General features: G+C 31.8%; 1 protein-coding gene across 4 annotated transcripts in view; it reads left to right on the top strand.

Annotated features, from left to right (window-relative positions):
* PHF14 (PHD finger protein 14) overlaps positions 1-27,337 on the top strand; it is a 170,564-nt gene that overhangs the window by 57,109 nt on the left and 86,118 nt on the right. For all 4 annotated transcript variants that reach the window (XM_076006406.1, XM_076006407.1, XM_076006409.1 and 1 more), the window contains exons 9-16: positions 348-618; positions 930-1,036; positions 2,514-2,609; positions 4,456-4,559; positions 6,875-7,006; positions 10,918-11,086; positions 26,837-26,887; positions 27,015-27,136. In XM_076006406.1, coding sequence (XP_075862521.1) covers positions 348-618; positions 930-1,036; positions 2,514-2,609; positions 4,456-4,559; positions 6,875-7,006; positions 10,918-11,086; positions 26,837-26,887; positions 27,015-27,136 — 1,052 coding nt within the window. The remainder of the gene's footprint in view (positions 1-347; positions 619-929; positions 1,037-2,513; positions 2,610-4,455; positions 4,560-6,874; positions 7,007-10,917; positions 11,087-26,836; positions 26,888-27,014; positions 27,137-27,337) is intronic.

Below are 27,337 nucleotides of genomic sequence, written 5' to 3'. Positions count from 1 at the left end.
GAAAATTATTCTATCAGTGCAATATGTTGACTACACTGTTTTTGAGTCTGTTCAAAGGATTTGATCAGTTTGTGCATTATTTAAAATATGTTTTTATATACATTAATTCTATGGAGCCTGTTACAGTTACTGAGAAGAGAAACTTCATCTTAATCAGGTTAGTTTCTCACAACTCTGATCATTAATTAGTTGTTACTAGGGGTAGTTTATTGTAACTCAAGAATTTCACAGTATACCTTAAGGACCATGGATATATGTAATTTGCATTGACATATGAAATTCTGGTTATTATAAGGAATATGTTCCATTTTATTATCTTTTAAACTTTGTATACATTTCTTTTATAGGCAAGGATCAATGCCCGGCTTCAGCAGTATCGTGCCAAAGCAGAACTAGCTCGATCTACCAGACCCCAGGCCTGGGTTCCAAGGGAAAAATTGCCCAGACCACTCACTAGTAGTGCTTCAGCCATTCGTAAACTGATGCGGAAAGCAGAACTAATGGGGATCAGTACAGATATCTTTCCGGTGGACAATTCAGATACTAGTTCTAGTGTGGATGGAAGGAGAAAACATAAGCAACCAGCCCTCACTGCTGATTTTGTGAATTATTATTTTGGTTAGTATAGATACTGATTGATACATGTACATTTTCACTGAGAACAATTTGCTAATGAAAATATTTGATATGCTATTAATTTTTAAAAATTTATTAGCCATGCTACATATATCATAGAGGCATGTTTTCCTAATAAGTTGTGGGTTTTTGTAAAATGTTAGGTTCATGTATTTGTGGCTGTACTTAAAAGTGTTTTAAACAATGTAGGTTTATCCATGTGGTCATCCCTATGGCTAGTTTCTTCCTTTGTATATTTGGTATATCAGCTTTTATTTTCTACTAAAGTAAAATTGGATATTTAATTTAAATAGAGAGAAATATGCGCATGATTCAAATTCAGGAAAATATGGCTGAACAAAAGAATATAAAGGATAAATTAGAGAATGAACAAGAAAAGCTTCATGTGGAATATAATAAGGTAAGTTGGCTACAAAATATGTAATATAATAGATCTTATTGATAATTTCTTTTGTGATTTTATGGCATTTCTGTTTATGCCTCATTTCAAAATTCTTCTAGAGATTTTAGACTCTTCCCTATAACTGCTACCCCTTATTATCTTCATTGTCATCACTATAAGTACTTTATGTGCCAGGTGTAATTCTGATTTCTTTACATGTGCTACCTCATTTAATTCCCATCTTCACTTTACAGTGTAGGTTATGATTATTGCTCCTATTTTCAGAGGAGGAAACCAAGTCCTGAAGAAGTTAAGTAATTTGTCCAGGTTCACATAGACAGAAAAGCAATAGAGTTGGGGCTTGTGGCCAACCTATCTGACTCTTCCTTATTTCTACCCAATACACAGTACTATAGAGCTTCTCTTTCTAACTTTGTATAGAAACTGATTTTTAAATTACTGTTTATCTTGAATTGTAATGTTACTTTGATTAAAAACAGTACTTTCCAATTTACATTTTCATGTACTCCTTCATTCTAATGATGAGGAAGATCAAAAAGAAATATATACAAGCAAAATATTGCTAAAATGTCAGGTACTAAGTAACATGAGCATATAAAACAAATATTGACTTATAAGAAATATTTTAAGTTATAAAAAATTAGTAGGGGCCAGGCGTGGTGGCTCATGCTATAAGGCCAAGCACTCTGAGAGGCCGAGGCAGGTGGATCGTTCAAGGTCAGGAGTTCGAAACCAGCCTGAGCAAGAGTGAGACCCCATCTCTACTAAAAATAGAAATTCTCTGGACAACTAAAAATATATATATAGAAAATAATTAGCAGGGCATGGTGGTGCATGCCTATAGTCCCAGCTACTCGGGAGGTTGAGGCAGTAGGATTGCTTGAGCCCAGGAATTTGAGGTTGCTGTGAGCTAGGCTGACGCCACAGCACTCTAGCTTGGGCAACAGAGTAAGACTCTGTCTCAAAAAAAAAAAAAGTTAGATGTCTTAAAAACAAATTAAAAAAAAAAAGAAAAAAGATTAGTAGGAAGTAAGTTTCCAATAATCACCTACACTGCTGTGAAAAGAGTACTGGGATTAGATTCAGAAGAACTAGGGGTTTTTGTTAGCTCTTGTGGTCTTGGCCAACTCACCAAAATTCCATGATCCTTATTTTTCCATTGGGAAAATGGTAGAAATGCATCTTGATAGAGTCATAAGGATTAATTAGCAGAATTTGTGTGAAATTATATAGTAAACTGTAACAGTATATAAATATAGATATTATCATTAGTAAAAATGTTAGCATAAAACAAAATGCTTACATAGCAGCAATAGATGGTGCTAAATAATTGGATAGCCAGTGGTATTGTGACTTGACTTTATTAAAAGTATATGGAATATAAATGCAGATATTCTTGGATATTTATTGATAAATTATTTAAATTTTCACATATTTTAATGAAATTTACTAATTTGACTTATTCATTTTGTAGCTATGTGAATCTTTAGAAGAACTACAAAACTTGAATGGAAAACTTCGAAGTGAAGGGCAAGGAATATGGGCCTTACTAGGCAGAATCACAGGGCAGGTTAGTTTCTTTCCAGTTGCTATCTTCTTCTTGAGTTCTTGCTCTCCATATGATTTTCAAAGAACAGATTTCTGATAGAACTGTCACTTTGCTAACTGAAGAATTCTGTTTGATCAGGTCCTAAACCTCTGGGATAATGATTTCTGCCTGAAATATATCTAGAGCATTGGCAGGTACCTACTGAGAACCTGTAGCTTAATTTGGTTGTTTCAACAGCTATCTTGTTTGCAGAATTTTTTCATTTGCTCTGACTGATTGAACTGTCATTTGTGATGAAGCTAAGATTTGAAGCATGAGTTTCTCTTACTACATTCTTCTTTCCTTTAATTTAGCAGTTTTAGATTCCTTGCCAAAGTTTTTTCTTTCCTGTTTTTGTGTTATTTTTAGTTCTTTTTAAATTTTAAAGTAAATTAAAATTTTAAAAACACAAACTAGTGGGATTCATTTCATGTTAATTTGGTTTTGAGCTGTGTGAGAAATGTTTTTGAAACTTTAATGTTAAAGTATAGTTTTTCCCCGTTAACAGTAGCTGTAATTATAGTTATGGTTAAAAGAAAAGAACTTTATCCTTAAACACTTTCAGGCTGTTAAAGTTCTTGGTGTTGAAAGGAAGAATTATTGTCCAATGGATTTCTTTGAATGCCTTTTTTTAGTATTATGTATATAATTGATAAACTAAGAATTGTTTCAAATAATTTCAATTATATTTTTTAAAGATGATGGAGACCCACTGTTTGTGGTCCTTTCACTACAAAAGTAGTTATTTATGAAAAAGACTTTTCAAAGAACAGATATTTTTCATGGAACTTGTTGCTAAGGTTTACAGAGTCCAATCTATTAACAATTTGTGTAGATGTATTATTTTATGAAGTGATACATACTGATTTCTACTGTGCCATACTAGCTCTGAAGATGGTTTTTTTTTTTGATGAACAGTGTATGTGGCTTGTATTATGAAAAATAATTTATTTTAAAAGGTGAGAATAAGTAGTTGCCCTAGAAGAATAAGCCTTTGTTCCCAATGATAATCTGTTGATGGATTTTTGGAAGATTATGGTGTTTTTTAATATTTAGAGAAGTTAATGTTGAATGCAAGGCTTTAGTTTATTGGCCAAGCTAGCATTATCTTTTGGTTACAAGTTTCTCTTATAAGAATCTTCTGTTTAGTGTAAAATATTATCTACTATAAAAGACATTCTTAGGTATTAAAGGACTTTTGTCAGAGGTTTGCAAATTTCCTAGTGCAAATGTAAAATACGCAGCAGAAGTGGAATCCATTTGTACTGCTTACATGACACTTTTTTTCAGTTGGTTGAAAAGATGTGCGCCCAACAGGTCACTAAGAAATGACTTTGATAGATGGTTGCTGTCTGAGAAACCAGCATAGTACAGATTAGTAGAAACCTAAAGAGAATCTCGTCCACTTTGTTGTAGAGTTTGGTCCAATAAGATAATTTTTCTAATTAACCTATGGAGCACCAATATAGCTGAGATGTTGAGGAAAATAAACGGCCTCAATATTCTTTTTGTCAAGTGTACTGTGTTATTTTTTTTTTTTAACTTCCTAAATGCTTATCCTTGTCTTTCAGTTTTAAAGCTAAAGTAGAAGTTTAATTTTCATAATGTTTTAGTGTACCACTGAGAATTGATAAAAGTTATAGGTTTCAAATGCATATAACATTAGACAAAAATTCATTTTAATCTTTTTGCCAGTGTAATAACTGGTAAAGCAGATTTTCCCCTAACAGTTCTACTATATTTAGCTGGCTTGAGTGGCAAATAGAGGAAAATGTTGCTTTTATTTATTCCTTAAAACAATATATACTGCATTTGTTCAAATCAATAGAAGTTGAATATACCGGCAATTTTGCGAGCACCCAAGGAGAGAAAACCAAGTAAAAAAGAAGGAGGTACACAAAAGACATCTACACTTCCTGCAGTACTTTATAGGCAAGTAATGAAATTATGATAGAATAATATTGTGTATTTTTTAACTAATACTTATTAGTAAGAAGATATTTCAAATATTTGAGCATTAATTATGTTTATGCCAGAATTTAAGTTAAATGCATTTGAAGTTCATTTTATGAAAGATGCTTTCCAGGTTGAATGATAGAAGAGATATGTTTATGCCAGAATTTAAGTTAAATGCATTTGAAGTTCATTTTATGAAAAATGCTTTCCAGGTTGAATGATAGAAGAGATTTTCGTTGCTGTTTTAATAAGATAAATGACTTTTTGTGGACTTGAAGTAATTGAGGATATAGCTATATAAACTCCATGGAAATGAAGAGTTCTCTTTGGGAAATTAACTATAAATCACGTGGTGATTATTGTCTTAAATAATTAAAATAGTATAATAGATAGATGGGCATTTATATTTTATTTTACTTGAATGAATTATAGAGCTGTGTGTTTTTAGGTAGTAATGGATATCATATATACAGTCTGATCTGTTGCTTTTGTAGGTAGTAGATAATGAAGATAAGTTTAGATTTGAATCTGTTTATACTTTTTTCTATCCTCAATTGCAATAATTTTGTTTGCAGAAGCGTTTTTGTTTTCTTTATTTTCCTTGCTTAATATTTTTATAGTATTCACCATTATAGCAACTTTACATAGTTAGGACTTTCCATATCCAAATAGGTTAAGATGTCACTTTTTTCATGCTACTTGATTATGAAGATGCTGGTGTGTCTTTGTGTGTGTATGTGCATGTATATATACATATACATGTATAAATATATGTATATATATACACATACCTATGTAAATACATAAATATTCTTCTCAAAACATCTGTCTCAGAAATAGCAGCAATAACAACAGTATCAACATCCATAAACTACCTTCTATTTTTTGTTGGAGGCTCCCTCTACAAGTAATAGCAAATAACTTTCTTAATATATAGGAAAAGCCCACTATTGTCTTAGTGTACAATGTGAATATCAGGGTGTTCTCAGGTCAGCTTTTCCAGACACAGTTGGTTTATATGGAGCCATCAGGCATATCACTATGCTTTTGACTTTTATAACTAGAATTCATGTTTGGTTCAACATATATTTTAAAGTGATTTTCCTTTTTTACTCTTGTTGTTTTTGTGGGTTTTTTTTTTTGTATGTGATTTGGTTTTTCTGGGAGTATTAAAAAATTCTAAACATCATTGTTCTTTTGCTCTTTCTGGACATGGATGGCTCTCTTTTTCCTCACCCTGTACCTTCCCAATATAAATATACCCTAGATTTCAAGGTCATGTTGCTTGTGTTGTCAGGAATAGTTAAATTGCCTTTTTGCACAAAGGAAGTTAGATGTCTTAGGCTGGGTACAGTAGCTCACGCCTGTAATCCTAGCACTCTGGGAGGCCGAGACAGGCGGATTGTTTGAGGTCAGGAATTCGACACCAGCCTGAACAAGAGTGACATCCTGTCTCTACTAAAAAAAAAAAAAAAAAAATAGAAAGAAATTAGCTGGACAACTAAAAATATGTAGGAAAAATTAGCCAGACATGGTGGCACATGCCTGTAGTCCCAGCTACTTGGGTGGCTGAGGCAGTAGGATTGCTTAAGCCCAGGAGTTTGAGGTTGCTGTGAGCTTGGCTGACGCCATAGCACTCTAGCCCGAGTAACAGAGTGAGACTTTGTCTCAGAAAAAAAAAGTTAGATGTCTTAAAAACAAAGAAACAAAAAATCCAAAATAACAGTAACAATTGTGAAACTCTCCAGTCTGTGCAATAAATATCAGTTGGCATATTTTGAAGACTCAACGTCTAATTTTGAAAAGAGACTTATGTACATGTGCAGCTTACTGACGTGTTGTCAACTCTTTGAAAGGTTTATAATGGTAGAAAATAAATTGAATTTTGTTTGTGAAGTCACTTCTTTTGTAGTTTAGAAAATTATTTTGTTTGATAATTTATGTTTCTATAGAAAAAGTGAACTAATATTAAGTGGATTTTAAATAATAATTAAAATGAAGATGATGAGACTAAATATATATATATGTATCCTTTTTTCAAAGGGTTAACTCTGGTAATATTTAAATTTACACTGGATCTAAGCTATTTTTTTAACATTCCCAGGCTGATTTAGAACGGTTAGTTACTGACATTATAAAAAGACATGCACCATGAAAAAAATTTCTGGTCTCAACAGAAGAAATATTAAGTTAATCAAGATATAATTTTTAAATTAAAAATATATGCTATAAATAAACTTTGTTTCACTATGATAATTATTCAAATCCTTATTTGCTGGCTTTATTCAAAGTTGTGGGATTTGTAAGAAGAACCATGATCAGCATCTTCTTTTATTGTGTGATACCTGTAAGCTCCATTACCATCTTGGATGTCTGGATCCTCCTCTTACAAGAATGCCTAGAAAGACCAAAAACAGTTATTGGTAAGTAAAATGGAGGAGATTTAAATGTTTGAACTGATTTATTCTTAGTTTCAGCAAAACAAGATGAAGTATTATATCATATTGATTCATAATAAAGTACTTAGCATTTTTTTGAATTGATATTTTCTTAAGTAATATGTGAATAAAGCTGTAATGGTTTTTTTGAGAAATGAATTTTTAATTAATTGTGAATATTTTGGTATCTTAGCAGTGGATTCTTACTTAAGGAAGGACTCTCTCTACTTTGCTTATAATTCTCTTTTGTTTTATGTTAAGAATTTCTCAAATGCTTTATTTTTGTTTTGAAATTGAATGAATTTATCAAAAATTTTATGCTTTTACTTGTAATTTAATGTTTTATTTCTGTGTTAGTGTCACAGAGGCTTTATTTTTAATATTTGTCATTTGTGCTAGTTATATTTGAATTCAGCCATTCTTTGGAAATCTAGAAAGATTTGACAAACATTTCTGAATTTTTTTCATTGACTTAGACATATTGAATCACTACAGATGTTTAATAAAAGTTTATGGTATCTGTAATGAGTTTTATCCTCTTTAATTTTTAGTCCAAGGGAGAGACAGATGTTCAGATTTTAACAGTGATTTCTTGTAGGAAAGAGAATATAGGAAATGGAAAACTTTCGAATGAACATGAGTATTCTTTTTATGCAAATTACCTTTCCAGTTCTAGAACAGAGTGAACCCCAACTCTTTAAATGGTAATCTGTACAAAAGGTGGTGTGTGTTCCTCAGATTCATAAGCATGTTTTTTGACCTCTTTTCATCTCTTAAAGCTACCTCTGTTCATTTGATTAGGAAGTTGAAATTTTTTCACCCTTTTCAAAGGATTGCATGTTCATAGTGTTCTTTTATCAGTTTGTCTTGAGACATTCATATTAACCTGCTCCTCTTAAATACAATGGAGTGTATTTCTTTTGGAATCTATGTGCTTTAGAAACTGAGAGATTAAGAAGAAACTGCTATAACATATTAGAATGCCAATGATATTAATAAGCATCCTGGTGGGTTTCTAACTTGAAAGCTAGTTTGGTAGTCTCCAAGAGCCAGGGTGCTTTATCATGAGCTTGGAATATGAGGAAATACACAGTTCTCTCCTTGAATGAGGTTATGGACTCTCTTAATACTGCTCTGCCTGTAGAGTTCTGGTTTCCAGTGTTTGAGTTTCTGTAGAACTTCAGGTGAAAGTGCATAGCCTGGGGCGTTTTTAGTGAAAACCCTCTCAGAAGGGCCTAAACTATATAGGGCCTTTTCATTGGTTTTAGTGGTTTTTAAGTAAAAGTGGCAGATAATATTGCAGAATAGTGAAGTCTTGAATTTATTCTCATTTCTAGTTATCAGATTTCCTTTTGTCTCTAAAATCAACTTAGCTTCTATTGGTAATTAATTGGGTATATTAATTTGGCATAAGATTTAGAGCATTAATTTTTTTCTTTAGTGTACCTCAAATGTGGGAAACAGTTTTTACTCTTTGCTTTTTAACATTCAGTCTCTTTTCTCTTTTCTTCTTTTCTTTTCTTTTCTTTTCTTTTCTTTTCTTTTCTTTTCTTTTCTTTTCTTTTCTTTCCTTTCCTTTCCTTTCCTTTCCTTTTCTTTCTTTTCTTTTCCTCCTCTCCTCTCCCTCTCCTCTCCCTCTCCTCTCCCTCTCCTCTCCCTCTCCTCTCCCCTCCCCTCCCCTCCCCTCCCCCTCCTTCTCCCCCTCCCCCTCCCTCTCCCTCTCCCTCTCCCTCCTCCCCTCCTCCTCTCCTCCTCCTCTCTTCTCCTCTCTTCTCCTCTCTTCTTTCTCTTCTTTTCCTTTTCTTTCTTTCGGTGTCTCACTCTGTCACCTGGGCAGTGGCATCATCACTGCAACCTCAAATTCCTGGGTTCAAGCAATCCTCTTCCCTCAGCCTCCTGAGTAGCTGGAACTACAGGCATGTGCCACCACGCCTGGCTAATTTTCTTATTTTTTGTGGAGAGGATTCTTGCTCTTGCTCAGGCTGGTCTTGAGCCCCTAGCCTCAAGCAATCCTCACGTTTTGGCCTCCCAAAGTGCTAAGATTACAGGGCTCATACCTGCTCCATTTTCAGTTTTTTTGAAGTTACAGTAAAAATAATACCTACTGAAAACTTACCACTTCATAAATATTTTGCTACAGTTTACTATTATCTGTGCTCTTGAGGTTAAGCCTACTGTATCTGAATGGTAGAAAAAAGTGATATACAGGTTGAGTATCTTTATCTGAAATGTTTGGGACCTAAAGTGTCTTGAATTTTGGATTTTTTCAGATTTTAGAATATTAGCATTATACTTAAAGTTTGAGCATTCTCAATTAAAATCTGAAGCTCAAAATGCTACAATGAGCATTTCCTTTGAGTGTTGACAATTTTGGATTTTGGAGCATTTCCAATTTCAGATTTTCAGATTTGGGATGCTCCACCTGTAATTGTTACTACTATATATCTTTTCTTTACTCCACATCCTGTGATGCCAAGTTGGTAGTTTGAAATTGCCATGGTTAGGAGTATTCATATTATGGAAATTGGCAAATGCTAACTTATTATGCTTAAATAATTGGGAAATTTAAAATATTAACATTTTAAATAATAATTTGCATTTTAGCAGTTAATGTCTTTCCATTAACAAAACAAATGGTACTTGGTATTTAACTCTGTTATTGGAGTTTAAAATTAAAGCTCTCTCTTTTAAAACTAAACATTAGTTTGATATTAAGTTTACAGTATTAATGAGTGAGAGGTGTGAATTTTGATGGAAGATGAATTCAAATGATGAGACCTTTGAAAATGCTTGATGAGGGAATTAAAAGCTGCATTTAAGAGTAATGATATAAATCTATATGTAAACTAAATATCAAATACAATCTTATGTGTTACCACCATTTTTATAAATAGAATACTATCAATTAGACTTTTGGAGAATTGCTTTCTGATTATTCTTTTAAATTTGAAGAAAATATATGAATAAAAATTTACTTTTTAACAACTGGCTGTTAAGTTTTTAAAATGGGGCTTAATAATTGGCAATATAAAGATTTCAGCAGTTATTGTCTAAATTTCTGCTGTGTAAATGTTTGCCACTAGCTACATGTGGCTATTTAAATTTAAATTAACTAATATTTAAATTTAAAAATTCAGTTTCTTAGTCACACCAGCCACATTTTAAGTATTCAGTAGCCACATCTGGCTTGTGTCTGGGCAGTACAGACACAGATAATTCTAACATCACAGTAATTTCCATTAGACACCACTGATCTGGACTGAAGTTTCAATTTCTGTTATCTTTTACAGTTACCCATACTAAAATGCTTTATAAATGCTGCTTTAACAAATTCCTTTAGTAAATAAATGTATATTTTTTTCTTTTCATAGGAGCCACCAACTAAAATAATCATTTTTTCCCAATACTCCTTAGAGTTTCTATAGTTTCTTTAAGTAATATATTCAGCACAGCTTGTCATTAACTACAGTTAAAAGATGTGACAAGGCATAGTTATTGAGGTCCATGAAGGGTTTGATTTTCAGATGTCATTTATAAAAAAGTCATTTCCAAAGGGAAACTACTCTGTGAATCAGTGCTAAATCTCTTATGTTGGTTCACTTAAATATACAGCATTGTTTCATGTCTTCTTATTATACTTACAGAGACACATTAAATCATTTTATGTATTGTATTCACAGTAGTCATTCCTAGGGGAGTATATGTGCATTTTTGTATGTTTAATCATTATTTACTCTATAATCACATTACCTGTGTATGTATATTTTTTACATGTATATATTTTTATATGTTTTTAACATTACCTGTACCTGGATTATTTATTTATAGAAACTATAGCTGAAGCTAGAAGTTAATAATAAATATATGACCTCACTTGTTTTTTCCCCCTTATGTAGGCAGTGCTCAGAATGTGACCAGGCAGGGAGCAGTGACATGGAAGCAGACATGGCTATGGAAACCTTGCCAGATGGGACCAAACGATCAAGGAGACAGATTAAGGAACCAGTGAAATTTGTTCCACAGGATGTGCCACCAGAACCCAAAAAGATTCCAATAAGAAATACGGTAACTTATTTCCTATTTATCATAATCATAAAATTCTGAGTCCAAAATTTAAGAGAGCAGACAAAAGGCAAACATATACTCAGGAGCCAATGAAAGAAACATGTATATTCCTATTGGTTATTCGTAAGAATTTATTTTTCTGTATTATGAAATATACCATACTTAAGAGTTTATAGCTTATATGGTCAGTTGAAGGCATAATAATGAATATACCAGTGAATCCAATACTCAGCTTAAAAGATAGACCATTCCCAGAGCCTTTCAGGTCCCCTGTGAATCCTTCAGTAATCTCATCTTATCCGTGTAGTCCAGAGGCCACCTCTTTCCTCAACTTTATATTTCACATTCTCTTCGTTTTTTTTTATGATTGCATTCCAAATCTATGTATTCATAAAGAATGCATAGTTTAAGTTTTGCAGGTTTTGAATTCTGTATGAATGGAGTCAGACTTTTTTCTTTTGTTACTTGGTATTTTGACCAACATGATATTGGTTTGATTCATACATGTTGATCTATGTAGTTGTAGTTTATATATTTTCACTGTTGTATAGTTTTCTATTAAAAAAGTAGATCATTATCTAGTTTTTCTTTTGTTTTGTTGATGGTCAGATATTTCCATGTTTTTATATTGTAAACAACTTTATTTTAAATATTCTTGTAAGTATCTCCTGTAGCATGATAATAAGGAGTTAGGGTATATAGTGAGGTGTAGATTTGCTGAATTATAGACTATCTTCATATTCAGTTTTCCTAGATAATGGCAGTTGTTTTCTAAACCAGTTTATACTCATACCAGTAATGGATGATGTTTCTTTTGCTTTACAAACTTTTTTTGTCCCATTTTAATACTTTCCAGTGTGATGCATATATATTGTCATTTTACTTTGCATTTCTCCCAATAGTAATGATTTTGAGCATCTGTTAATATATTTTTGGTCAGTTGTATTTCTTCTCCTGTGAACTATGTATGCAAATCTTTCACCAGTTTTTCTATTGGGTTAGCCTTTTTCTCATTGACAATTTTTTGAGACCATGGTTTAAAGAATTTCTTCCAGAAATCATATGTTTGTTATTACCAGGTGCCTGGGGATCTCTATTAACCTGAGACTTTTTTAAATAAAAGTTTGTTATGTGTGTTTTTCATTATATCAGTAGTGTAAATTTCTGCTCCAAACTCGTAACAGCTGGCTTGCAGATATGAATTTCAGGGGAGACATTTTTCACTTTCCTGCCTTGAGCCAAGACAGGCACTTTTAAAAAATCTCTGTCTCTCTGAGGGAGATAGAAAGATATTTTTAGGATAAGTTATTTGTTTTGTCACCTGTTTCATTTTAGATAGTCTTTACTTTTTTCTTTAAAGTAACAATTTTCTCAAAACTTAAAAAAAAATTTATAGTAATCCTCTATTTTTTTTTTTTTTTTGAGACAGAGTCTTGCTTTGTTGCCCAGGCTAGAGTGAGTGCCGTGGCATCAGCCTAGCTCACAGCAACCTCAATCTCCTGGGCTCAAGGGATCCTCCTGCCTCAGCCTCCCGTGTAGCTGGGACTACAGGCATGTGCCACCATGCCCGGCTAATTTTTTCTATATATATTAGTTGGCCAATTAATTTTTTTCTATTTATGGTAGAGACGGGGTCTCACTCTTGCTCAGGCTGGTTTCGAACTCCTGAGCTCGAGCAATCCGCCCGCCTCGGCCTCCCAGAGTGCTAGGATTACAGGCGTGAGCCACCGCGCCCAGCCCGTAATCCTATATTTTGTAATCACTGAAAAGATCTTATTTATGATTAATCACCTAGATTTTTTCATTGAGTTTTTTGTGACAGGCTTATATGAAATTGATGAGACAGATCTGGAAATTGTTATCCCTTAGATAATTGAAATAGTTTATTTGGTGTTCTAAATAGATTAACCTTTCATTTTCACTGTAGTTAGCTAAAAAATTAAAAAATGAAAAAAAAAATAAATAGATTAACTTAAAATATTTTTATTTGTAATCCCCACCAGTGTAAAACTTTTTTTTAGGCTTCAAAAATATGTTTTGTTTAAAAAGGAACTAGAGAGAATTTTCCTTTTAAAATAAGCCTGTTAGTTTCCATTGCTACAGTATTTTCTGTAATTGTTTAAGACTAATATCTATAGTTATTATTAAGATCTAAGAGAAAAGTTATTACTTTATATGTCTATGTCTAAAAGATTATCCTTTTATGAAACATTATTTTTCTAGTTTCTTTAATTATTTGAAAAGATCCTTATTAGTATTATCATCTTTACCTTTGGAATTATCATTGAGGAAAATTATGAATATTATAGTGCTATTTATGTGCCCATATTTCAGTATTACTTAAAGATGAAAGAGGACTCTTTAACAACTTAAAGACTACTTGTATTTTTTCTCTCCTTTGCCTGTCTGCTTTTTCATCTTAGAATTATAAGGAAGCTTTAAAATTTTTTATTTAATCCAATTCCTTTCATTTTGTTCTTCGTCTCTAGTTTTCTTGTTTAAAAGTTTAAGACACTATAGGTATTGCTGGGTGAAATACCAAAAAAGAATTTCATGCCTAGTAATTTTATAAAGTATAGTATGATTGACCATTTTCTTACTTATGGGAATTCATATGTGTATGGCTATGTGTATGCTTGAAAAGTAATGAACCAATGGAAATGTAATTATATTTTCCTAAGAAAATTTCTTTGTAACATTATTTCCCTTAAAAGACTATACAAAATCAAATTCTTGAGTGTTTTAGATACTATCAGAACCTATACGCTAGCATACTGAGGTAGAAAGTATCTGGAGTTATCACACAGTGGATTTGACTTCTAGTCCACACTCTGCCAATAGCCTTTTATGGGCCGTTGGATAAGTAGTTTAATTTTCTTGTGTGTACTCAATATCTTCACTTATAAAATGAATTAGATGATCTCTAATCTCTTCTAGAACTAAAAGTCTCACTCTAAATTTCATACTGGTATTTATTTATTTTTATATCCCTAAGACTGTTTATTAGAGGGTTAAAATACACATGTGGATATTCAAAGAATCTAGAGATAGTAATATTTTGTAATTAGGTTTCAGGGTTTTTATTTTTTTTGTTTGTTTTTAAAGATTACTCTTGTTAGCGAACTTTATTTTTTCTCTTTCTGGTAGTTACCTCTGTTGTATGTATTAGTCTTCTTCCTAAAAAATTGTATGAATGATTTCAGGAGACGCTTTTCAACAAGTGGGCCATCAAGTGTGTATACTATAGATTGACTTGTGTGCAGGATGCTATATTTTTCTGAAAAATTCTCTTTGCTCCATTTACAAAGTGATATTTAATGTTTTAAGTAGTGAATTGCATGTTGACTTCTTCATGATAATAATTTTCCAAAGATAAAATATTATTTATTAATAGGAAAATTATTTTAATAATAAATTAATAGAAACATGCTTTCTCACTTTATGAACGTTTACACCACAACATACTTTTTACCCTCTTACTATTCTAAGGCTGGATATGCCCAGGTGGGAGGGTGCTGAGGGAAAGAATACAGTCAGACTGTCTCACTAATTAATTATATTTTGAGGATTCTGATTTATTCAATTTGTTTTTAAAGGAAGGCACAGATAAATCTTTAAAGATAATTTCTTTTCTTTTCTATTGTTATCAAAGATGGTATGTATATAATTTATTTCAGCAGTTATTTTTGAAAAATTATCTCACATGCCTTACCACATATTGAAAAATTATGAAATAAAATTTTAGACTTGTAATAGCATGATTAATTTCCTTTCTTAGGGGGTGTGTGTGTATATATATACATTTCATTATAAGCTTTAGAGAGGATTAGCTAATGTAGTGATTTCCTATTTTAGAAACAATAAATGAAAGTTAAAAGAATACTGAGCTTTATAATAATATTGTCTGATGTTGAAATGGACTGCTCCAGGAAAATGCATTGGAGATATTTGAGAGAGTATTGAGTGACCATTGGTGTGGGATCCTGTGAAGTAGATTTTTATATGACTGAAAATTGAGTGGCCTGTTTTTTTTTTTTGTTGTTGTTTTTGAGACAGAGTCTCACTTTGCTGCCCAGGCTAGAGTGAGTGCCATGGCGTCAGCCTAGCTCACAGCAACCTCAAACTCCTGGACCCAAGCGATCCTACTGCCTCTTCCTCCCGAGTAGCTGGGACTACAGGCATGCGCCACCATGCCCGGCTAATTTTTTCTATGTATATTAGTTGGCCAATTAATTTCTTTCTATTTGTAGTAGAGACAGGGTCTCGCTCTTGCTCAGGTTGGTTTCGAACTCCTGAGCTCGAACGATCTGCCCGCCTTGGCTTCCCAGAGAGCTAGGATTACAGGCGTGAGCCACCTCTCCTGGCCTGATTTTTTTGTTTTTTTATATTGTTGTAATTTTGTTTTTACATTGAGTAATTTTTGGCTGTTACTCTGGACCCCTGTCAGAGCTCCTTGAACCTCCTTTCTCATCTTATTTTTTATAGTATTGTAAATATTACCTGACTATATCTGTTTTATTCACTGCTGGCCAAGTATTATATTATGATTACCTTTTTCTTTTTGGTACAACTTTTATTTTTCCTTGTGAAAATAATTCTTGTTTTTTTCACTTGTTTAGTTTCGTTTGAACCTAAAAACAAATCTCATAACCTTCAATTGCTTCATATTGTTTCTAACACAAAGTTTTCCATATGGTCAGACATGTCAGAAGTTTCTTAGATATTGCCTTTGGAGTTATGTTTCTTCTAGCTCCAGTCTGTATTGCTGTTTCTTTGTCATCTGTGGACCTTGCTTCATTGTCAATCCTGGTAATTCCTTTTAATATTTACTAGGTGGAATTTCCTGTTGCCTGGATTCTTTTTTGTTTTTTTCCATTTAGTCACTTATCTTAATGGAAAGCTCCCTCAATAACTTACTGAGTAAAGGCTAATGGGTGTTAAATTTTTTGAAACCTTATGTGATCTGAACATTTCCTTTTACACACTTACACACACACACACACATGCGCGTACACACACATATACTCTATTAGTAATTTGACTATGTAGAAAATTCTGTATTTTTTAAAGCATTGCTTCATTGACTGGTGTCTTATAGTATTGCTTTCTGCTTTTGTCACTAATTTTTTCTCTCTTGAAACTCTCAGAATCATATTTTTTCCACACTGTTTTCAACTCTGTGATCCAGTGCCTTGGTGTGTGGTGCATTTTTGTTCAATTTTGGGAGCTTGGGAAGTACTTTCAGTCTGGAAACGCATATATTTTGGTTGTGAGAAATTAATTTTTATTATTTCTTTGATAATTGTCATCCTTCTGTTTTCCCTGTTTTCTTTTTCAGAACTTCTACTAATTATATTTTGGCCCCCTCATTCAAAATAGCAATTCTTTGCTATTCTTATCTTTCATATTGTCCGTTTCTTTTTTTGTACTTTCTGGGAGATTTTCTCAAATTTACATTCCAACTCTTTTACTGAATTCCTTATTTGAGGATGTGTGTGTAATTTTCTTTGTTGGTTTTTTTCTTTTAATAGAAAATGTCCTTACGATTGCAAAGACTTTTAAGGATTATTACCTGTAACTACTTTCCAATGTTTTTCTGTATCCTTCATTGTTTATGTTTTCTTATTTCTGTCCATGTTTGCTTCTGTCTTTCATGCTGAAGCTTTCATATGCCTGGGGATCCTCGGATGCCCACTCATTTAAAAAAGTAATAATAATTTTAAATTTCTGTGTGGTTACCCATTGTATTCCCTTTAGGCTGATTTTATGATTTTTATCTTTTTCTCTCACCTCCTAACTGGCAGGTGTATTCTTGGCTGCCAGATTCCATTGTGTTCCCTGTAGGGTGATTTTATGATTGGGGGCTTTTCTTTGAAAAACCCCCTAAATGTCAATATCTGTAGATTTTTTTCCCCCCACAGTAATTTAGTAGCAGTATTCTCTCACTTCCTAACTGGTAGGTGTATAGTTGGCTGTCAGATTCCTGAGGATATACTTCCTGTTTCTTGTGGGAGAGGGGTAGTCTATAGGGAAGGAGTAAAATCCTTTACACCTTTATGATACTGAATTTTAATCCCAAGTAGTATTTTATTTTGATAGCTATGAAACTTCTTATCTGTATGAGTTTGTGTGATTGTTATATACTTAGGGATTTTGTTTTTCAAATGTTACTCTTATTTGTTTTCAAATAGTCAATCACTGTTAAATGTCCCAATTCCATCTATCTATTATCTATTAAAGAATGATATCTTTAATAAATTCATTTAGTTTATATATTTGATTTCTACATTGTGGTAGGCAGAAAAAGAGCCTCCCAAAGATGCCATGTCCTAATCCCCCAAACCTGTGGATATGTTACCTTACATGGCAAAAAGGGCTTTGCATGTATTATTAAAGTTACAGAACTTGAGATGGGGAGGTTTAGTGGGATTATCTAATTACATGAGTACCAAAAAGCAGAAGACCTTTCCTGGCTGTAGTCAGTAAGAGGGAGATATGACTACAGATGATGGGTCAGAGAGATATAGCATTGTTGTCTTTCAAGGTGGAGGAAGAGGGTCAAAAGCCAAGGAATGCTGCTTCTAGGAGATGGAAAAGGCAAGAAGATGGATTCTCCCCTTAGAGCCTCCAAAAAGGGATGCAGTCCTGTTAACACCTTACTTTTAGCCTGGAGAGACCCATGCCAAAATTCTGACCTACAGAACTGTAAGACAAAAAATTTGTTTTGTTTTAAGCCATTAAATTTGTGATGATTTATTTGTTAGGCAGTCATAGAAGCTAATATATAGAGTGATTTCTACTTTCTTTTAACATTTAAAACTGAAATTAGAAAAGGATTTATATAGCACTAGATGATTTTTACTTAAAGCTGTAGATGTTGGAAATGGACATATTCATTCATACTCATGGGAAGTTCTAGTAGTACAGTGGTTACTTCTTTAAATGCTTTATATTATTAAAAGAAATAGAGTCAATAGGTGGATTTCACAATCTTTAGTTTATTTTGTCATTGGTAGAAGTTGAAATGGTTTTCTAAGTGGTATTTTAGCTTTATGTAGATATAACCTAAATATAAAATTTAACCATATAAGCAGTAATGTAAAATTGGTTTATTATTTTAAAAATTTGCTACAACTGAAAACAACTTGATTCAGTTATGGCCAATGATATTTCTTTGTAACAACTTTGTTGAGATATAATTTACATACCATACAATTTACTCATTTAAAGTACACAATTCACTGGTTTTTAGTATATTCATAGTGTCACAAGGCCATTAACATAATCAGTTTTAGAACATTTTCATCATTCCCTCCTCAAAAAATCACATGCACATTAGCAATAACTGCCCATTTCCTACCTCCCACCCCCAAGCCCTAGGGCAACCATTAATCTACTTTCTGTCATAGATTACCCTATTCTTGACATTTCATATAAATGGAATCATATAACATGAAGTCGTTTGTGATTTGCCTCTTTTACATAGCATAGTGTTTTAAGGTTTATCCACATTGTAGCATGTATGGTATGGGTGCTTTATTTCTTTTTATTTTTGTATAATATTTCATTGTATGTATATACTAGACTTTATCCATTATAGTTGATGTACATTTGAGTTGCTCTTTACCTTTTGGCTATTATAAATCATACTGCTATAAATATTCATATATAAATTTTTATGTGAACATAGGTTTTCACTTCTCTTGGGTATTTCCTAGAAGTGTAGAATCATGGTAAGTCTATGTTTAACTTTTGAGAAACTCCCAGGCTGTTTTCCAAAGTGGCTATACACTTTTCCATTCTCTCCAACAATATATTAGGACTCTAATTTCTCCACATCCTCTCCAACACTTGTTGATGTACATTTGAGTTGCTCTTTACCTTTTGGCTATTATAAATCATACTGCTATAAATATTCATATATAAGTTTTTGTGTGAACATAGGTTTTCACTTCTCTTGAGTATTTCCTAGAAGTGTAGAATCATGGTAAGTCTATGTTTAACTTTTGAGAAACTCCCAGGCTGTTTTCCAAAGTGGCTATACACTTTTCCATTCTCTTCAACAATATATTAGGACTCTAATTTCTCCACATCCTCTCCAACACTTGTTCTTGTCTATCCTATTAATATAGCCATGCTAGTGGGTGTATAGTGATATTTTATTGTATTTTTGATTTGCATTTCTCTGCTAGCTAATGACATTGTTATTTTAAATGAAAAAAATAAAAGATGTAGGTCTTTCCACTTCTCTGTTATCTGTGCTATGCAACATAGTGCTAAAATGATATTTCTAGTTGTACTTCTAAACAAAAAATGACTAAGAGATTATACATTTGTTGTAAAACATTAGTTAATCCTTTGTTATTACTATTATTCCCCAGTTTTGGTTCATATGAGTTTAAGAGCAAAACCTAGTGTGGTATTAATACATAGTTCAGAGGGTGAACTAAATGATGAAGTTCTAGAAAGGGTATTCTGAGAAATAATTGAAAGATTATTTCCTTACCATTATGTTTTTTGCTGCCCTTATCACAATTTTAATTGTGTTTTGAGGTTTATTAGCTAAATAAATGAATGAACAGAGATAATTTACATATTAAAGACCTAGCTATTTATTTTTAAATACTTAACGTTCTGTTATGTGGATACTTGGATAAAGTCAGTCTTTGTTCAGACAGTAAAATGGGGACCAACAATTAGAACTGTCTTACATTAGAACATGTTGCCTTGTTCTTTGTAGTTATTTAAGCTATATGACTGTCAGTGATATTTTTTGAAGAGTTTTCTGCATTGGGTAGAGAAAGAGGATTATTTGCAATAATCCTTGATTTTATTTTTAAGATGTCTGTGAAACTAGCATGATTAAATCCATATTCCTATGACATCAGGCAAGTAGCCATCTTTATTCTCTAAGTTACCCAGCCAAGTTACCCAGGTATCCTCTGCCTTCACTTTAGTTCCAGTACCTCAACTAGATTTTACGTTTATTCATGTTAGTAATACTTTCACTGCAGTCCTTAATTCTTTAATGCTCTTGCCCTTCCTTACCAATCTTGAACTCTTTTTTTCCCTTTCCTACCAGAGGGTTGTCAAGCATCACTCTTAAATTTGTTTCTTTGATTTCTTAAAAAAAATGGTTAGCCATTTTCCCTATGCCCATCTTCATGGTGAATGTAGAGTTTTATGTCATTAGTGGATATTAAAATTATGACTCACTCTTACATTGAAGGACAATTTTGATAAATGGATTGTAGTTGAGATTTTAAAAGATCAGAGCAACACATGGCTTTTATACTTTTTCTACTTTTATATATTTTTATACTTCACCTTAGTTGTACTTACCATATATATAGGTAATTATTCATGTAATTTTTATTTTTGATTTCTGTAGACTTATGGACTTGAACTTCAGGTGGACAGAAACTGTCCTGTTCACCACAGAGGAACTAGTCCCCTTCTCCTCGTGTGTTTTACTGTATTTCATCAGCAAAGCTACAGAATTACTATAAAGGCAGCCTGAGATACTTCTGTTTAAGTACCTTGTCATTTTGTTATTTAGACATTTTCTCTGCATTATTTTTTGTGTGGAAACTTTTCATTTCCTTTTAGGCAAGGAAATTACTTTTGAAGAAAATATAAATTAACTTACCCATGTCCCTTTTGAAGTTACTTTAAAATTGATATTTGTACTTTTGGGCATATTTTCTAATAACTTTAATGTAACTTGAAAGCTTTCAGATTTTCTTTTTGTTTTCTTCACACTCCATGTCATCTAGTGACTTTTCATCTTTTATAGAAGTGCCAAAGGACTTGTTGGGACCTATCTTTCTTTAGTCTTTTATACACATGCATCATTTTCTATTCTCTTTGAAATTCTGAAGTCTTTCTTCTTGACTGATAAATTTTTGTTGTGTATTATATATTTCCTTTTTTGCAAAATAAATGCAATAAATAGTCAAAGTACTTTTTAGCAGCTTTGACTGAAAACCATATGTTTTCTATGATGCACTGTTTCCTTTAGATCATTATTTTGGAAATAATCTGTTTTTCATCTTACTTAACAAAATGAGCCACTAACCTGTTCCAAGTGGCACTCTTTATTTGAAAGATAATCACATATTCTGGGGTTTACTTTTATTGCATTTATGTTTTAAGTAGTTTTACACATATGCAAAGTAGCTATTTAATGTTAGGACTTAAGTCTTGAGAATCTGAAAATATGAAATGTTTCTCATACATATTTTTGGATGCTAGTTTAGGAAAAAATCATGAAGCATTTGGATTCTGTCCTATTGAAATCACTAAAGGTTACTGTTCATTGTGTCCATGTCTTATTTTATTTATCCTTACCCTTTGAATTATTACAGTTCTGGGAAAGAAGATTGTTTATGGGGGCTTTAGATGTCAGAGTTATCTGTTTCAAACCCAAGGTGACCTCTGAAGTACTAAACAGATTATAAAACCTCTTTCTGTTGTAGATTGTTAGAAGAAACTCTGGCAAACAATTTCTCTGGTTAACTAGAACATACTTAGAACTCACTACTAGAACTACTAGAACTACTAGAACTCACTTTGCTCACTGTGGGATTCCTTAACTTAAGTAATTTTATTCATAACCCAAACGCTCCTGTTTTGCTTTTTGCCTCTTGGAAATCTATCATTTTTATTTATTTCTAGGACTATGAAATAAAAAGAATGAGGAATAGGTAGAGCTTCAAATTTACTTATTTTGTATATACCATTATCTGTGAGAAGGTTTTTATAGCAGCATTTATATATTATGTAGAATATGTATTTTATTATATATCTTTAGACCTGTAACTACTTTTTATAGTACTTAGTACTATATAGTACTTAACTACTATTTATAGTAGTTAAGCCAAATTGGCCATGATTTTATTTTTCCATCTATATTCATAACCCTGTTAATATAAATTAAATTAGATAAAAGTAAACTCTACAGCCAATTGACCAGAAGGGAAACACTCACTTTTGGTGATCACCTTTCCATCTGTTGTTTGTTGATAGCCAACAGAAACAGATGGCCCTTCTTTACACCTTGTTTTCATTTATATATATATATATATATATATATATATACACACACACACACACACACACACACACACATACATATACACATATACCATTTTTCTTTGAATATTTTATGAACCTTAATTTATGATTTGTTTTCAATATAGTTTCATGATTGAATAAAGTTTATATTGAAGCATTTTTGAACAGCTGCCAGAAAGCTACTGGCATTTATTCCCCAGCATAAATCTGACACTATTTAGCTTAATAGTGCTTTTCAAGATTTGACTTAATTGTCCTAATTAACATTGAATTGGGAATTTTACTCATGGAATAAGCTTATTCTCTTTTAAAATATAAATCACAGAGGGGAACATTCCTTATGATACATCTAACTTATATATGACTTACTTGTTATTTGTTATTAGTATAAATGATTTGTATAAATGATTAGTATAAATGATTTGTCATCAGAAATGTGTTAAATTTAGAGAAAACAGTTCACAAGTAAAGCTTAGTTTAGTGATATCAAAGAGGTTAAGGCACTCACTGCATTTTAGTTTTTTGCCAAATGAATCATTCTAACCTTGACAAAATCATCATGCATTTGACTTAATTGTGGATTAAAATAACCTCAGCTCTAAAGCATTAATTAAAATTTGTTACATGTTTTTTAGTCCAAATGAGAAGTTATAAAAATATTTAATTATTTGATTCAGATGAATATCCTATTACAATTGGTGCCTGGTAACTAAAATAATTTTTTTGTTTTTCAATTTAGATACATTATCTCTAATACAGTGTCAATATCTTCTATGTATGCTTTTATCACCTTTTTTAAAAGATCCAATAACACTCTAAAAAAAAGACACCTGCACTCGAATGTTTATAGCAGCACAATTCATAATTGCAAGGCTGTGGAAACAGCCCAAGTGCTCATCAATCCAAGAATGGATTAATCAAATGTGGTATATGTATACCATGGAGTACTATTCAGCTCTAAGAAACAACGGTGATATAGCACATCTTATATTTTCCTGGTTAGAGCTGGAACCCATACTACTAAGTGAAGTATCCCAAGAATGGAAAAACAAGCACCACATATACTCACCAGCAAACTGGTATTAACTGAGCAGCACCTAAGTGGACACATAGGTACTACAGTAATAGGGTATTGGGCACGTGGGAGGAGGGAGGGGGGCAGGTATATACATACATAATGAGTGAGATGTGCACCCTCTGGGGGATGGTCATGCTGGAGACTCAGACTTGTGGGGGGAGGGGGAGAAAGGGCATTTAATATGCTGAAATACAAGAAAAAAAAAGTAAATTTACCATACATATATTAAGAACCAGGTGATTTAAGCACCTGAGATTATGGTTATTCCCTAAACAAATCAAGTTCTTAAAAAAATTAAAAAAAAATGGAATGTATCAAGATTTGGAGTGAGTTTCAAACTTTCGTTTACTTTTAATGGCTTAATAATAACTTTCAAAATGGAGCAAATTTGGAATTGAACTTCTAATTGATTAATCATTTGGAATTTCCAGATAATATCTGTGTTAAGTTCTAAAACACGTATTTGTGAAGTAAAATTCTTCCTTCTTCTACATACAGTTTTCACCCTGCTGTTTTATTTATTTTGTTTCTGAAGTAGTTTGTGTCAGCCTCAACATATATTGTGAAATTACCACTCAATTTTGAATACTTCTATTCATTTGAGATGAGGCAAGCTCTTTGAAAACTGAAATTTGTTAGATGAGCTAAATTTGTTTTTGTTTTTTTCTTTTTGCTTTTTTTTTCTAACCATTTCAACCTCTTTTAAACTTGTCTTACATTTTCTGATTAATTCAAGGATGCCACATTTAAGACATTTCGTTGTAATCTTAGGTGGTTATGAGTTTTCATGGTTAACAGTTGCTGTCACTTCATGAATAATAGAAAAAACCCATAGCTGTCTACATTTTCTTGAATACTTGATATTTTGAATAGTTATGTCTAGATTAAATCCTCTTTTACTTTTTTCTTTGGAAAATTAACAATGTGATAAATGCTAAAGAAGTATGCTATAAATTACTTTGGTAATGGATTATGTTAGTCATTGTACTGTATGGAGATATCTAATTAGGTAGAATATAGTGCCAATTTGAATTTCCTCTTCATTAGGTATGATAAAATTCTCTAACTTCTTTTGAAATGTAAGAAATCTTCATTGGGCATCATGATGTTACAGTTAAGTATTAAAGCAGAGTAAAAGATTTGCTTTCTTGTGATTTTGCTCATTTCTATTTGGGATTAAATTATTAGTGTTGGATTTGAAATTCAAGAAAAGTCACTGAATTGAGAGTTGATATACTTGGGTTTAAGGTTTACTTCTGACACTTACCAGCTATGTGACACCAGCAAGTCATTTCTCTAGACTGCTTTTTCAGAGTTCTAAGATGATATTTCATAGTCTTATAAAAACCTTGTTTTGTAGCTGAAAATTGTTCTTGTTGCTATTGTTACTTAAAATTATTACACAGATAAATCAATGACTACCATTTGATAATAAATGCACTTAATTTGAAGTGACTGTTTTAGATATTTGCAAATAGCTTTTCATTTAAAAAATAACACTAATAAATATATGTAGTTATATAAAAAGAAATTTATAAATATATAGAGAAATCTAGCTATATGCCATTATGTGAAAGAATCACAAATTGGCATTATGCCATATGATACTAATTGCAATCTGGGTATGAAAAGAGTTCTAATTGATGGAATCATACCAGATGTTTGAAGATTTAAAGTATTGTTAAAAATAGTAAATAATTAAATATCTTTAAAATAATTGAAAACATGAACTTGGGACATTAACATATATACTTGGAAGATTAATTCAAAACTAGATGATAGATTTTCTACTTCATTATCTAAAAGATGGGTTGAATGAAGAGAAATGTGGAAATGTATGAAGGCCTTTTTGAGCATTCCATTTAGAAATTCATAGAACTAAAATGAGTAATTTGAATATTTTTCCCTTGATATTGGTTACTAATTCTAAACACTTTATTAAAATGCCTGGCATATATATATTATGCAAATTGATAATACATTATCAGATAAAAATAATTTAATTTTTTCATATCTTTTATTATTTGTATTATGTAGTATAATCATTTATTCATTTTAATCTAACCATTTATTTATTTTATTAAAAATATACTGAGTCTTTATATAATAAGCATTGTATTAAGTTTAATTGGAAAGACAAATATGATATGGTCCTTACCAATTTTGGGATGAATGTGTCAGGGGACAGAAAGTGACGCTTCGAAGGGCAAGAGTGTCACAGAAGGAAAAGAGTTGAATATATAAAGTGCTAGCCATGATGTTTCAGTTAGAACTTGAGTAAGTGTTGTTGATATTAAGGACTCTTCTCACACTGGTGTTCTTAAACTTAATGTGTGTTGACTTGGGATTCTCCTTAAAAGACAGATTCTAATTCAGTATTTAGAGTTAGCTTGAGATAATGCATTTTTAACAGGTACCTGGCCAGGGCATGCCAGTGCTTATAGGCCATGATTAATGCTTTGAGGAGCAAAGCTCAGTATTCTTCAGACTTAAGAATAGTAGATGTAGGGTCTGCATTTAAAGATCTTTCCTATATACACGCCTCCTCCCCTCCCCCCAATTTCTTTCATAATGTAATTAAAACATTGATTGGCAATACAAATATAAAAGAATACATAGTCTGTAAATTTACTTTTTTGAATGACAAATTTAGTTGCCTCTTGTTTCTCTAGGGCAGTTTTGGTATGCAGATAGCCATAGTATTAAATAACAGTGGACTTGGTATTGTGAAGAATTGAAATAACAGTAATGTAAGAAAACATTAATGCATTTATATTATGTACTTCTGTTTAGAATTATTTGATACACAGTACTCTAATTTGGGAATGTTCTTCGATTTTAACTGTCAAAGTAATTTGTGGGGGCGGTGCCTGCTCTCTTCTAGTCTCTAAAGAGCTGTGGTCTGCATATGGGGATTATAAATCTACAGAGACTGCTATGAGGGTAGAGATTTCTAATTTATTTGCTGCAAATATATTGTTTATGTTACTTTTAAACATTTGAATGTGTTCTTTCAAATGGTAAGTATGTTCAATAAGATGAAAATTTTAACTGTATTAGTTTAAAATAAGTCATTTTATATCATGTTTTAATTTACTTTGTTATGTTTTAATTAATTTTATTTTAATTAGAATTTTGAGATATGTGAGACCTGTTCCTTCCACCTTTTTTAGCTGCTTAAGAATTGTTTCTTTACATCATTCAGACATATACATGTTTACAAATGGGCAAACAATAGATGTAGTATGACCCTAGGTTTAGCATTTAAGCTATAGAAGTCATATATGATAAGTTATGAAAATTTAAATACTCTAAGTAAATTATAATTATGTGATAATTGTGAAGTATTGAGAAAATCCTTCAAAATAATTTTAGGGAATTTATATGTTTATTTAAACATAAAGCACTGTAAAGTGTTATTTATGGTTTTATTTCCTATGACATAAATTGTAATAAAATTCAATAGTCTAATACAGCTTTAGCCGAAATACTAGTTTTCCAAGTATGTAATATAAGTAGTAATGTTTAACAGAGAAAAATTATTTTTATCATTAATTAAACATGAGATGTTTGTGTGGATTTTTTTTTTTTTTTAGAGAACCAGAGGACGAAAACGAAGCTTCATTCCTGAGGAAGAAAAACATGAGGTTGGAATAAGTTAAGCACTTTTTACACAGTCTAAACTTTGAGAAACTTTCTTGCTTAAAATTATTTCTTTTTTCTTACATCCTATTTTGTTTTGTCATCTTTTATTTTGTCCTCCCTGTATGTCAGGAAAGAGTTCCTAGAGAAAGAAGACAAAGACAGTCCGTGTTACAAAAGAAGCCCAAGGCTGAAGATTTAAGAACTGAATGTGCTACTTGCAAGGGAACTGGAGACAACGAAAATCTTGTCAGGTAAGTTGGATGCTAAGACCTAGTCTTTAGGGGATTAAAGTTCCATATTTGTCATTTTCTCATCACAGATAAAATGAAAAAAAATAATTACAGCATAGGGCTTTTCTTAAAATCTTACTTAGTGGAAACAGTACAGATTTCATGCACTTACTAACCTGCCACACATGGTTATACTCTGGATTTAGATGCTTACAAAGTGAT

This window comes from Microcebus murinus, chromosome 9 (genome assembly GCF_040939455.1).
Source record: "Microcebus murinus isolate Inina chromosome 9, M.murinus_Inina_mat1.0, whole genome shotgun sequence".
In the NCBI taxonomy this organism is placed as follows: Eukaryota; Metazoa; Chordata; class Mammalia; order Primates; family Cheirogaleidae; genus Microcebus; species Microcebus murinus.
Note: the sequence above shows the minus strand (reverse complement) of the source record. Positions and strands in the feature narration are given on the sequence as shown.